This window comes from Homarus americanus, unplaced genomic scaffold, assembly GCF_018991925.1.
Source record: "Homarus americanus isolate GMGI-L3 unplaced genomic scaffold, GMGI_Hamer_2.0 scaffold2759, whole genome shotgun sequence".
Taxonomy (NCBI): Eukaryota; Metazoa; Arthropoda; class Malacostraca; order Decapoda; family Nephropidae; genus Homarus; species Homarus americanus.
In genome coordinates this window covers 66,844-81,296 of record NW_024748710.1, presented here as the reverse complement: position 1 = coordinate 81,296, position 14,453 = coordinate 66,844, and the positions used below count along the sequence as shown (strand labels likewise).

General features: G+C 40.3%; 1 protein-coding gene across 2 annotated transcripts in view; it reads right to left on the bottom strand.

The window, feature by feature from the left end:
• Positions 1–14,453, bottom strand: part of LOC121880386 (BMP-binding endothelial regulator protein-like) — a 133,534-nt gene that overhangs the window by 92,501 nt on the left and 26,580 nt on the right. For both annotated transcript variants that reach the window (XM_042387545.1, XM_042387544.1), the window contains exon 2: positions 278–1,154. In XM_042387545.1, the coding sequence (XP_042243479.1) occupies positions 278–1,115 (838 nt within the window). In that variant the 5' untranslated portion in view covers positions 1,116–1,154. The remainder of the gene's footprint in view (positions 1–277; positions 1,155–14,453) is intronic.

The following is a 14,453-nucleotide window of genomic DNA, read 5'->3' as shown; positions in this document are numbered from 1 at the left end:
GGTATTTTGGTTAATTTTCCAACTATGGCAATTACTGGGATGTAATGATCAGTGGAGTAATGATTGTGATCTGAGAAAGAGTTAACTGGTGATGGTCTCTCTCTCTCCTATCACAAACATGGTAATAATAGCAGTAATAAATAATTCTAATAAAAAGTGGAGCAATAATCGTAAACCAAAGTAAAGTGGAGAGTGTCAAGCATAATACACGCACACACACACACCTCTCTCTCTCTCTCTCTCTCCACCATCAACAAAAACAAGCGTCAACACTCACCAACAACTTGGGCGAGGGTGGGCGTGGTGTGGGCCAGGAGCTGGAGCACAACCAGTAGCACCGCCATCCATCTCCACCCACCCGAGCTGAGGGCGGGGTGGCGGGCGGCGCGATTCTTATCTAACAACGATGGCGGCGGAGTGGGTGTAAAGGAGGAGGAGTTAGTGGCAGCAACGCTGGTCTTTGCGGCGGCACTGGAGTAAGTCTTAGCAAGCGTCTTTGTCGGAGATGGTAAGATGGCCGAGGGCGGACTCCGATAGGAACGAGTTTGAGAGGGGCAAGTTTGAGGGACTTCAGTTGAGGATGCCACAGATGACACCCAAGATGACGATTCAGATATGGTAGGTTTCGTGTCGCTGGGCGCTGTATTGGGCAAAGACGCCATGTTCCTAAAGTATATGGAGTTCTCAGTACCGTCTCTGAGTTTCGATGGGAGTATCGTCTTATCTGTGAGGAGGTGGATTTGTGGCTTCATCTGTGTCTCCGTGTATGCTGGTTGATGACAGGTTCCTCCTATCTGGACGAGAGTTGATGAAGGAGCGTCAATGGGAGGTGTATAGCTGAGGGACGTGTTCAGCGGGAGAACTTGCTCGCGGAGACTCGTCAAAGAATCCGTGTTGAGAATAGACGGAGCTACCATGGTCGGACTAGTTGTGGCTTCAATAAAACCAGTCCTGGATGTCATGGTACTAGCCGAACCCCCCAAGGCAGTCAACGGGGTTACCATGGAGCTATTAGTGGTTCTCAGCCTGCTAGTATGTTTGCTTGGCAGTGAAGTCCCAGAAGGTAGTAGCCCTGGGCGAGGCTCCTGCTGGCACACTGAACTACAGGGCGCCATGGTTGGTATTGCTGCAGGTCACGAGCTACGTCTTGAGACCTGAAATGAAAGAAAAATCTTGATGAGATAAAAGTCAGAACATGATCCGAAAACATGACATTAAAAGAAAAAACAGAGACAATGAAAAAACAAATGGGCGAAAGGGACGAGAGGGAGAAAAACGGATAACAAAAAAAGACAAAGGAAAGAAAATATGAACGTTTAAGGTCAGATACAAGGAAGAAGAAGAATAAAACTGGGACACAGGTAAATGAGAAGAAATAAGACACAGGGAAGAAAAGTGGCCAAGAGGGAAAAAAGAAGATAGGAGCAGGAGAAGGGGAGAGAGGAAATAGAAAACTGGTGAAATCTAAAGTCAAAGATAATATAAATTAATATAAGAACACAATAAATATGGAGTAAGTTAAATATAACTATAAATCTAACACTTTTCATCCTTAAGTCAATATTGTTCTTATTGTCCGTGCATTCTTTATCGGTACTGATCTGGCAAAATAAACTTTTTCAATTTCAATAAATGTGAGGACAATTGTGGGTATAATAAGTAATTCTAATGTAAGCTAAGTATAAGTAACAATTATGTGTACTACCCTACCCTAAACTAACCTAACCAGTCACCCTCATTAAGGTCAACCTAATACATTTGTTGTTTGTGTAGAGTAATTGGTTAAGTCTGTCTGTTGACTTACTACACGCATTCTCAGACACAGACACACACGTACACACACGCATCTATATATATACAAACACACGCGCGCATGTATATATACACACACACACACGCACACACACGCATCTATATATACAAACACACGCGCGCATGTATATACACACACACACACACACACACACACACACAAACACAAAGACAGACAGACATACACACCATTACCAAGAACACACCCACACAAATACAACACCCACACACACACACACACCAACCACACACACACACACACACACACACACACACACACACACACAGCGAAGTAGGTCTGTGAGTCATTGAGATTCTCAAGTATTCCCACCCATGAACGCGGCCTTGTCCCTGGCCCCATAACTCTCAGGCGGACCTTCCATTCTCCACCCATGACGCCCCTGCTACCCATGACGCCCCCTCCTTCTGCTCAATGACTCCCCAAACCTCCTAATTAGCCACCCCATCTTGCCCCATAATTTCTACTCGCCCCCTTCCCTCACCTCACGCCTTCCCCATTACCCCATAACCTGTCTCTTCCCATGTTCGCCCTATGCTGGTTAACGCTAACTACTGTTGACAATAATAACCCATTTCCGCCAATCATAGAGGCTGCGGGCAAGAGAGGGGTGGGGGGGAAGACTGGGGAAGGAGGAAGTAGGGATAGAAGATAGGGAGGTGTGTAAGGATGGGTCGAGGATATGAAGGATATGTGGAAGGGGAAAGAGGAGGTAGAGAAGAAAGAAGGAGTGAGAAGGATGAGGAGCATGTGTGTGTGAGAGAGAGAGAGAGAGAGAGAGAGACGCGGTGGGTAGGTAAGAGGATGCATGGATGGAACACTCACATTACCATCGCAATCTCTATCATCTCCCTCCCTCCCTCCCTCCCTCCCTCCCTCCCTCCCTCCACACACACAAACAGAGGTGGGGGGAGGGGAGGGAGAACACTATTTTGACATCATCTGGAAGAACAACACCTTAACTCAGTGATATATTCCATAATAACATAATTGACTAAAGAAAGAAGAGGTCCCAACCCTTGTGGAACACCAAATGTAAACAAAAGATAAAATATTCCTTCCTTTTCTTGTTTTAAATTTGATTATATTCCTAATTTATTCATTTAACTATAGTCTGTTCACATCAAAGCTTGTGCCTAGGGTCAGTTTGTAACAAGGCAGCTGATTGGTTGGCAGACGGACATAAGAAAAGTCGCTATAGTTCTTTACTATTTAGACAATCTTATTTACATTCTGATATTTTAAGGGTTAATAACTATTCTCTGTTGATCTCTGATAATTTCCGTACTCGAGGAAGCAAAAATTAACATGTTAAACACTCTGGTGACGTCACGTTGTATGGCGGGGTTTACGTCTCATCATTATTATTGTTATTTTTGTTAACTTCTTATACCAAATCATGAATGCTGCCAAATTAAATTTTGTTTAATTTAATGACTCATTCATTATGTTAAATTCACTCATACTCTTGGTGGAAGTTTTACTCACAAGACGCTTATTGATTCTTTCACTCACTAACAAACTCACTCACTCACTCGCTCACTCACTCACTGTCAACAACACACTCACTCAATAACATAATCACTGACTTAGAGACAAGCTCATTCACTCACACACTCAATGTCTCAGTCACTCCCCTAATGGTATCCTCATTCACTCATTCAACAACACATTCACTCATTCACATAATCTATCTCGTGAATATTAAGCTGAATTTGACTGAAATCTCTCTCTCTCTCTCTCTCCCCCCTACACACACACACACACACACACACTCTCTCGCACCCCCCCCCTCTCAGTCTCCCAATTACTGTGAATTACATACACAATTTAAGATCTCCAGACAGCAAGATGAGATAGAGCGAGAGATCTTTTAAGAGATATCTCTATCTCTACTTAATCTTTAGACAGCTGCATGAAGTCCTCTTAAGTGACAGTGAACCAACTTTAAAAATACTTGTCTAAATGTTAAGTGGATCTTTGGGTTAGAAGGCTTGAGAGTCCACTTAATCTACTTAATACTTCTACATGTTCTGAATTAGAAGATTCTAAAGTGAATGAAATCTACTTAACGTTAACTCCTCTAAACTTTTTTTTTTGTTGAGCTTTGAATTAGAACTCAGAATGAACTAATCAAGGTCAAAGGGATGTACAGTCAGCCAAAGATGCACCGACCCCACCCTGGGTCTCGTGCTCGCAATTTTACCTGGCAATACTTGGTAAAGGGAGGCTGTATGTAAAGGTGATTGTGATTGGTGGATCTGTTTTCGGCTGTATCGCTGTTTAAACAATGAAGAAAATTTGAAGTGAGAATCTTGTGGCAGCTGTGGTTGTAGTTGCTGCCAATTAATTAATATAATTTTCTTCATTGTTTAAACAAATATACGAACATTTGGAAACCTCTCATGACCTTAAATAACAATTAATAGTTTATTATTGTAAAAATGTTACCTTTGGTTTGTTTAATAATTATCCTGACAGTGATACAGCCGAAAACAGATCCACCAATCACAATCACCTTTACATACAGCCTCCCTTTACCAAGTATTGCCAGGTAAAATTGCGAGCACGAGACCCAAGGTGGGGTCGGTGCATCTTTGGCTGACTGTACATGTATCTGTCTTCGTAAATACACTTGTGTAGTAATGGTTTACTTTCTGGTTATCGAAACTTGGTCTAATTTACACCTGTGATTATCTGTAAATTTTGTATATTTTCACCTGAGATTATCTGTAAATTGTTTTCATCGTGATTTTATACCTCTCGTGTCTATACCTGTCTACGTGTGGTTGTCTACAGCTGTCTACGTGTGGTTGTCTACACAGCGAGGCTGTCGTCACCTGTCATAGGATAAAGCCTCACCTTGACCTTGGATTCACCTGCCTGGATAATGAATAAGCAAACCGGCCGTCAGCTGTGTTGTCCGGGGCATTATAGAGATAACCCTGACCTTGTGGAGAGAGAGAGAGAGAGAGAGAGAGAGAGAGAGAGAGAGAGAGAGAGAGAGATAACATCCTTTTCATCTCCCCTCACTCTTTCTCACTTTACCCATAATACCTCACTCTTCGTTCTTCTTCACCCTTCAAACCTCACTCCCCATTAGCACCTCTCCCCTCCCTCCCTCCCTCCCTCCCACACACACACGGCTCCTCCTCCTCCAGCAGATCAACATTACCCCTCCCCCCCCCAGGACCAACAATGGAAGGAAATGCCACAACTTGCGTATGCTAATAAATGTTTCATTGAGATTCATGGAAATGTAAGTTATTTTCAAGGTGCATTACTGTGTGTATGTCTGTTGTATTCCTCCCACTTATTTACGGGAGATTAAATATTAGTTCCATTAATAATCACCTGAAGGTTTTTTTTTTCCGAGATAAATTTTATATTTCATTTGTTTTGGTTCCGATTCATTTTTGCCAACAATTACAATATGTTTTTCTTTCACTACAGAGTTGATTGTCTTGTAGCTATGTCATTCTAGTACTGTAGACACATTACTATTTTTCTCTAATTGTTTCTTCGATATATAAAGAGTCAAGGATTTAACTATTAATCAAATTAAATTGGCCCACAGGGCCTTCAAAATTAAATGAATAAAAACAGACTATGACCTCGTAACAACCCCAAACACAGCAAGATAATGTCATATGAACCTAACCTAACCTAACCCCAAACACAGCAAGATAATGTCATATGAACCTAACCTAACCTATTACCTCATTTTTAAGTAACTAGAAATGTAAAACTTAAACAATTTCGCAATAATAAAAAAAATGTACCTATATGGTTAGTACAGTTCATTTATACTCGAGTCAATATAGAAACACAACATACATATGTACCATAAAGATCCAGTTAGATGCAGGAGTTGTGTTGACGGTGCGTGGGGGAGGGGGTAGGGGGAGGTGAGGGGGTAAGGGGGTAGGGGTAGGGGGGGGAGGAGAGACTTCAAACACACACTGCCAGGGAGGGAAAACGTACAGTATATATATATATATGTATACTGTATTGCCTGCACTGGTGAACGTTCTCTAGTGTAAGCTGTATCGTCTCTTTTTCTCACCAGCCAAAAGTTGAATCTCTCTCTCTCTCTTTCTCTCTCTCTCTGTATATTGCATAAATTTTATGTGCGTATGGTGAATAAGAATGAATAGATGAATGAGAGCGAACAGAGGGTGAGCCTATATGTGTGTGTGTGTGTGTGTGTGTGTGTGTGTGTGTTATAGTTACAAAAGACCTTCAAGAATAAGAGGTGCGAGATAAAACTATTCCCTTTATGTCCCTCCATCTTCCGTCTCCTCCTTTAACCAACAAACAATTGAGTCATTTGTTATAAAAAAAAATTTGTTTCCGATATTCAATCACATCCTTTTCACCTTTATCTTTACGTTGTTTATTGCTTTTGTTTTTCCTCCTCCATCATTCTTGTTATTCTTTCACTTTTGTTTAATAATAACAATTTACGTCTATTGTTTTCCTCGGTCTTTTTCTCTATTCTTCTTCTTCCCTTTTCCTTCTCCTCATCCTCTTCTTTCCCATTCTCTCTACTCCCCCCTCCTCCTCTTCCCCATTATTTCCACCCTTCCTTCCTGATCCTCTTTCTTTTCCCCTTCTTTCCACGCCTCCATTCTCCTCCTCCTCTTCTTCCCCTTTCTTTCCACTCCTCCCTCTCCCTCTCAGTTCCTCTTAGTTTACAACATCACGGGATTCATTCTCTTACTCCCTGTACACACAGAGAGAGAGAGAGAGTATAAATATCAAATTACCATCAAAATAATTTATTTCTCCTAATACCTTTACATTACATTCACCCATTATGATTAAAATATTCAATAAATTTCAAAGTATTTTTCTTTTCTTTTCATTCTGTAAATACTTAAAATTCTCCTAAAGCCTCAATTCTTATTATTATTTTGTTGGTGCATAAAACTAACCTCACTGGCAAAGACTTCCTGAGGCTACCGTTCAATTTGACTTAAGAAACTCTGCCTGACACTGCCCATTATCCCTTAACATAACTGACCAATAGTGTGTGTGCGAGGATCTATACATTCCTTCCATGGCCTTTTCACCACCTGAATATTACCAAAGTGATATTCTTCTCCACTAACGCTATTTGAAGCTGTCCATCATACTTCACTTCATCCCAGAATGTTCCAATGTAACCTTTTCATTCTCCCTGCGAAAGCCCAATTCATTCTTGACCTCTTAATAGCACAAGGTGAATCATTCCTCGTCGCTGGTAGCCCTGGAGTTTGGCTAATTTCATCGTTATGCATGAGAGAGAGAGAGAGAGAGAGAGAGAGAGAGAGAGAGAGAGAGAGAGACTTGAGAATAGACCATCAAAAACTTTACTGAAAATTGACGAATCCATCACAAAAAAAAGGTTACATCAGCAATACTCATTATAAACAACATCACTACAACCTCAGAACAACAACTCTACAACCTCAAAACATCACTACAACTTTAAAACATCACTACAACTTTAAAACATCACTACAACCTTAAAACAACATTACTACAACCTCAAAACATCACTATAACCTTAAAACAACATTACTACAACCTCAAAACATCACTACAACCTCAAAACAACATCACTACAACCTTAAAACAACATCACTACAACCTTAAAACAACATTACTACAACCTCAAAACATCACAAATATAATCCTAAATATTAAAACTTCACTACGCAATTAACATCAAGTCCAGGTAAATTATGAACAGGTGTAAATCAATGACAAAATAATTCATAACAACAACATGTATCTGTCTGTCTCTCTGTCTGTCTCTCTGTCTGTCTCTAATCTTTCTCTATCTTTCTCCTGTCTTTACTGAGTGTGATAGATGGAGAGGAATCCATTACTATCAAAATGTGTGTGTGTGTGTGTGTGTGTGTGTTTTGGTGAGATACAAGTCAGGTTAAATTAACATGTTAACTTTTTTTATATATTTATATTTTTTTCCCCCGCGTGTTAAGCGAGGAAGCAGTGAGGAACAACGGGGGAGGGGGGAGGGAGGAGGGGAGGGGGGTAGGGGAGGGGAGGGGAAGAACTCACAGGTAAACAGCATCAAGGTTAATTTTAGTGTGTGTGTGTGTGTGTGTGTGTGTGTGTGTGTGTGTGTGTGTGTGAGATAGCAAATATTACCCTTACTGAGCGACCACTTTGCTGAAAAACGTCTCAGTACACACACACACACACACAGAGAGAGAGAGAGAGAGAGAGAGAGAGAGAGAGAGAGAGAGCACATGAGAGAGGCCATGAAGGAGAGGCTTCTAATTCATCCACAACTGATTCATCCACAATGCTTCTAATTCATCCACAATGCGTCTGATTCATCCACAACGACGTCTGATTCATCCACAACTGATTCATCCACAACGTGACTGATTCATCCACAACGCGTCTGATTCATCCACAACGTGACTGATTCATCCACAACGCGTCTGATTCATCCACAATGCTTCTAATTCATCCACAATGCGTCTGATTCATCCACAACGTGACTGATTCATCCACAATGCGTCTGATTCATCCATGATTCACCCACAGTTACTTTTCTTTAATTATTACCTATTACACTTTTGAATGAGGTTCTGGTGGGAACAATTATGACGTTATATCCAGCCAGAGAATGTGATTGGCTTATTTCAAACAATTAGTGACGTCAAACACCACCAAGACACAATTGGCTCACTATATCAGTACCAGTGACGTAAAAAACTCGCCAAGGCTTGGACATGATTGCTTCTCTCAACTAGGTAGCATCCAAAAAAAAAAAAAACACCCGTCAACTTGATTGGCTCACAGCATCAATCATCACCCATCAATCTATATCTGGTTTACGAACATACAGACAGACTGACAGACATGACTGGTTTACAGACACATAGACAGACTGACAGACATGACTGGAGGATAAATAAATCTATCTTATACCATTATGTGCTCAACTGTAAGTCAAGTAACGATATAAGTTAATTTTTTTAGGTCGATCGTATCGAACTCACCCCTCCCTCCCACCAGTATGGCGTATGTTAATATGGTCGATGTTTGTGTACATTTTGAGGCTCATTTTCACCCAACTGACTCACCCACTTTGAAATTCTATCGTCTATTGTAATATTTGGGCAGACACACACACACACACACACACACACACACACACACACACACACACACACACACACACACACACAGTGTTTATACAACCACAACTTGTCTCTCTCTCTCTCTCTCTCTCTCTCTCTCACTTAATATACAGCAATAAATCATTCAACGACACTAACCTCAACTAGAAACAAAAGACAATAAAAAAACATTAAATTCACAAAAAAAAGATAAAGAAAAATAAATATTGGTTCTTGGCTCCGCTTTACTATACTTGGTAACCTAATCTAACCTAACCTAACCTACCCCCATTTAGCAATAGGGTGTTTAAAAATCCATCAGTTAGGTCAGGTAAGGCAAACATTGAACTGCCTGAAAGCTGATTAAAACATTTCAACTTTTAACTGAACTCTGGAAATTGCTAAAAAACGAAAAAAAATAATAATACAAGGATATTTGTTTTAGTTTGTGGATGAAATCGTATAAGTTCATTACGAAATATATTATGAACTGGAAAATATAACGAAATGGCCTAAAATATCCTGATATACCCAAAAATAACCTTATATACCCAAAAATAACCTTATATACCCTAAAATAACATTACATACCCTAAAATAACATTACATACCCTAAAATAACATTATATACCCTTAAATAACCTTATACAGTATACCCTAAAATAACCTTATACAGTATACCCTAAAATAACCTTATACAGTATACCCTAAAATAACCTTATACAGTATTATATACCCTTAAATAACCTTATACAGTATACCCTAAAATAACCTTATACAGTATACCCTAAAATAACCTTATACAGTATACCCTTAAATAACCTTATACAGTATACCCTAAAATAACCTTATACAGTATACCCTAAAATAACCTTATACAGTATACCCTAAAATAACCTTATACAGTATACCCTTAAATAACCTTATACAGTATACCCGAAAGTAACCTTATACAGTATACCCTAAAATACCCTTATACAGTATACCCTAAAATAACCTTATACAGTATACCCGAAAGTAACCTTATACAGTATACCCTAAAATACCCTTAATTATCCTGATATAACCAAATACCTTAAAATGTCCTCAAATGGTGTCCAATAAAGTATAACAAATGGAGTTAAACTTTCCCATGAATGAAATTTGGAAATTCGTAAAGAAAACCGTAAGGTGGAACTGATCTGGTCTCTGCCAATAAAATGTGTGGAGTCACGACGTCTCAGCCAATGAGTGGTAACATGACCAGGCGTCTTAGCCAATGAACGGTGGCGTAGCCTGACGTCTCGCCCAATGACAATTGGTGTGGACTGGTGTTTCAGCCAATGAGTGGTAACGTGGCGTATTTTCTCAGCCAATAAGTGGTGGCATGACCGGGCGTCTCAGCCAATAAGCGGTGGTATCTCTGAGCGACTCAACCAATAAGAGGAGCGCGACTCCCCGCCACGTCTCGGCTCACAAGAAAAATATTCTTATCAATTTAATTCAGTCATGAGAGTCTCGCGGACCTGGTGTTAAAGATTGATCTGTCCGCCTTCTTTATATCCTGTCGAGAGAGGGAGAGAGGGCGGAGGGAGGGAGAGAGGGCGGAGGGAGGGAGAGAGGGCGGAGGGATGAGGGGAGGGCGGAAGGGACAAAGGCAGAGAGAGATGGAGGGACGGAGGGAATAAAAAAGGAGGAGGGACGGAGGGAATAAAAAAGGAAGGAGGGAGGGAAGCAAGAGTGAAGGAAGGAGGGAAAAGAAGGATGATAAGAGAGAGAAGAGGGAGGAATGGAGGGAGAAAAAAAGAAGGAAAGGGGAGGAGGAAAAGAGGAATGTTGTTGAGAGAGAAGAGTGGAAATAGAGAAAGAGGAAGAAAGAATGAAAAGGAGTAATAGAAATAGCACTTCTCTTGTGTGTGAGAGAGAGAGAGAGAGAGAGAGAGAGAGACGCGGCCGCCTTACAAGTTCCCCCCAAAAACATGTTTCATACACAAATCGCTGCCGTAAATTGCCTGTCCACTCGAGTTATGGGTTTCGATAGACAGCCAGTCTTTATGCACAGCTCCTTAACTCCCATGCTCTTAACTTGTAGAGAAAAACACTTTAATCCTTTTAGCTGTTAACTTCTGAGACTCGTAAGTGGATATTAACTCTTAAAAATTCTGTGATGTTAACTTATGAGACTTTAAGTGGATGTTAACTCTTAAATTCTGTGCTGTTAACTTCTAGGACTCTTAAACGGATATTAACTCTTAAATTCTGTGCTGTTAACCTCTAGGACTCTTAAACGGATATTAACTCTTAAATTCTGTGGTGTTTAATTATAAAAATAAATATTCCTCCAGCTATCAACTACAAATTAACTCATTAGAACAGATTATAATTACATTTGGTTTAGTTATATTTACGATGAAGTCAATGTTGCTGTTTTATAATTCTTGAAGACCACAGTGAACTAAAACTTAAAACTGTCTTGTTAATTATTGTTTGTCTGTGGTTTAGTTGCGAATTTAATTGACAGGTTTTAATATATCTTTCAGTAAGTAAATCTCGTCATAATTTCGTTATATAATTTTCGATATTAAGTTAGTTTTAATGGAGGTTTAGGAGTTAATTTATTTTACCTGATTATATATACCCTAATGTGATATTAACTAAACCTAACTTAAACAAAACTAACTTAACCTAATTTAACTTAACCTAGCATAACCTAACCTAGCATAACCTAACCTAACCAAAGAAACTCCAGTCTACAATCGCCGGTTCCTCATGGTACAGTACTATTCACACACACACACACACACACACACACACATGTTGGTTACGCCTTTCTACAACCAACCCAGGGATTTCTTTCATTCAAACTGGTTAAATTTGCACATTTGAGAACAGAGTGAAGAAGGCGTCGTATATATGTATCGTAAACTTGTATTTTATAACTTTATATCTCCTACTCGAGGTATGAATCGCTTTGGGTTCTTGAGACTTTATTAAAAAATATATTTAATAGTGATGCTTGTCTGGTGCTGGTTGCGGTGATGGTGGAGTGGTGGTGGTGGTGGTGGTGGTGGTGGTGGTGATGGTGATGGTGGTGGTGGTAGTAGTGTGGTGAGTGGTGTGGTGGTGGTGGTGATGGTGGTGGTGGTGATGGTGGTGGTTGTGGGGTGGTAGTGGTGGTGGTGGTGGTGATAATGGTGGTGGTGATGGTGGTGGTGATAGCGGTGGTGATAGTGGTGGTGGTGGTAGTGATAGTGGTGGTGAGTGATAGTGTGATAGTGGTGGTGGTGGTGATGATGGTGGTGGTGGTGGTGGTGAGGGTGGTATTGGAGGTAATGGTAGTGGTAGTAGTGTTGATAATGGTGGTAGTGTTGGTGGTGGTCGTGGTGATAGTGGTGGGGGGGGTATTGACGGCTATGTTCAAGGATATTCATGGTGTAAACGTCTCTTAGATGCCTGTATCTTATTATCTCGGCGTGGTAGTTAAATGTCATAATACATGTGTCAAGGAAGTGACAGCCAGTTTTACTCATTGGGCTTGTGGGGGGTGGGGGTGGGGAGTGGGGGATGGAGGGATGGGGATGGAGGGGTGGGGATGGAGGTGTGGGGGTGGAGGGGGTGGAGAAGGCTTGGGAGGGGAGGCTGCTTCTAAAGGATGGAGGTGGAGTTGGAGGGGGCTAGGGGTGGAGGTGGGGTCTAAGGGATGGAAGTGGGGAATAGGGGTTGGAGAGGGGCTAGATGGTAGGGGCTAGGTGGTAGTGAAGTGGGCTAGGGGCTGACGGGGGGGGGGTGAGAAGAGAGGGAGGGGGGTAATAATATGACGCAGGGGGCAGACGCGGTGCTTGTCAATACACTCAGGATGTAAGATGTTGGTCCACCGTCAACAAAGATATATCTCAGAATCATTATTTCCTCAACGACTAATTAAAGAAAAAAAAAATTCTAACCCCCCAAAAAATATTAACCACATAAACGAAAGAAAACAAGAATAATTACTAAGATACAACTAATAAACAACAGTAAATAAACAAAGACCAAATTATCGAACCAAGTCGTAATGTCTGGATCTATAAAATCATGGGAAGTTTTTATAAGTGGCTTCGGTAAAGACGCCGAGTCATTGTTTTCATTCCTATACGAGACACTTCACACTGATCAAATTATTTATGAATTCATAAATTATTGGCTCGGCAACAGTAATTAAAGAGAGGAGTACCCAACAAAAAAAGTACTACACCCTCAACGGAAGGCGCGCGCAGGCACACACACACACACACACACACACACACACACACACACACACACACACACACACAACTCATCATTAAGGTGTACAAGTAGCACTACCACTATACCTGTACACGGGACTAAACAAGGGCGCTTTTTCACCTGGTCACAGTACAACTAACAGAGTACCTGAATGACTGACTCACTGACTCACTCACACACTGACTGACCTACTCACTGACTCACTCACACACTGACTGACCGACTCACTAACTAACTGACTGACTGACTGACTGACTGACTGACTGAGACACGTGCCCGCCCTTTGTATATTAAACAGTAAGTGACTCATAATATCACCAAAACCTTCACATTGTTGACAGCCAGAATCATGCCGTGAGTTGTTAGTCTTTTAGTTTCACGTATCATTGTGACAGACCCTGAGCTTTTATTTGCTATATACACAGGTTTAAGACATCACAAAAAGACATCTCGTAACTCAACTATACAAACACGAGTATGTCATGTCTATTTAACTTCAGACATAAATTATATAACATTAATTGTTATCTGGGTATGAAAACAATAATAATAATACAAATTCAGAATCTCAATAATAAGGTGATTCCGTGTGAGAATTTCTGTCCACTGTTACCTGTCTAATTAAATTCAAATAACAATACCTGACTTGTTGAAATATTCGGTTCATTTTGCGTTGCTTCTAATTACTATATATATATTTTTTATCATATTATGTCATCCACTAATTTGTCTATTTTATTGTTTTAATTGTGTTTCTGCATTTGTCGCCTCATTTGTTTCATTATAATTTATATTTAGTTAAACATCAATAATTATATACTGTTTATGATTGTTAATAATTGTTCCCGTCATCAGATAGGAATATATACCCTGTAGTATTATGTGTACAACTAATAAAATGTATCCTAAATTTAACTATGTAATTATTTTAATGGCTTTTGTAACATTTAAACTGTAATTTGTGTTTGTGTGTGTGTGTGTGTGTGTGTGTGTGTGTGTGTGTGTGTGTGTAATGAGAACTGAACAGTAGAATATTAATAGCAATATGTTTTTGACAATTTTATAGGAACAAAGAGATTATCTGAAGACTTAGACTGGCGGTATTTATAGAGCAGACCCATATACTGAAGATAAGACTGGCGGTATTTATAGGGCAGACCCATATACTGAAGATAAGACTGGCGGTATTTATAGGGCAGAACCATATACTGAAGATAAGACTGGCGGTATTTATA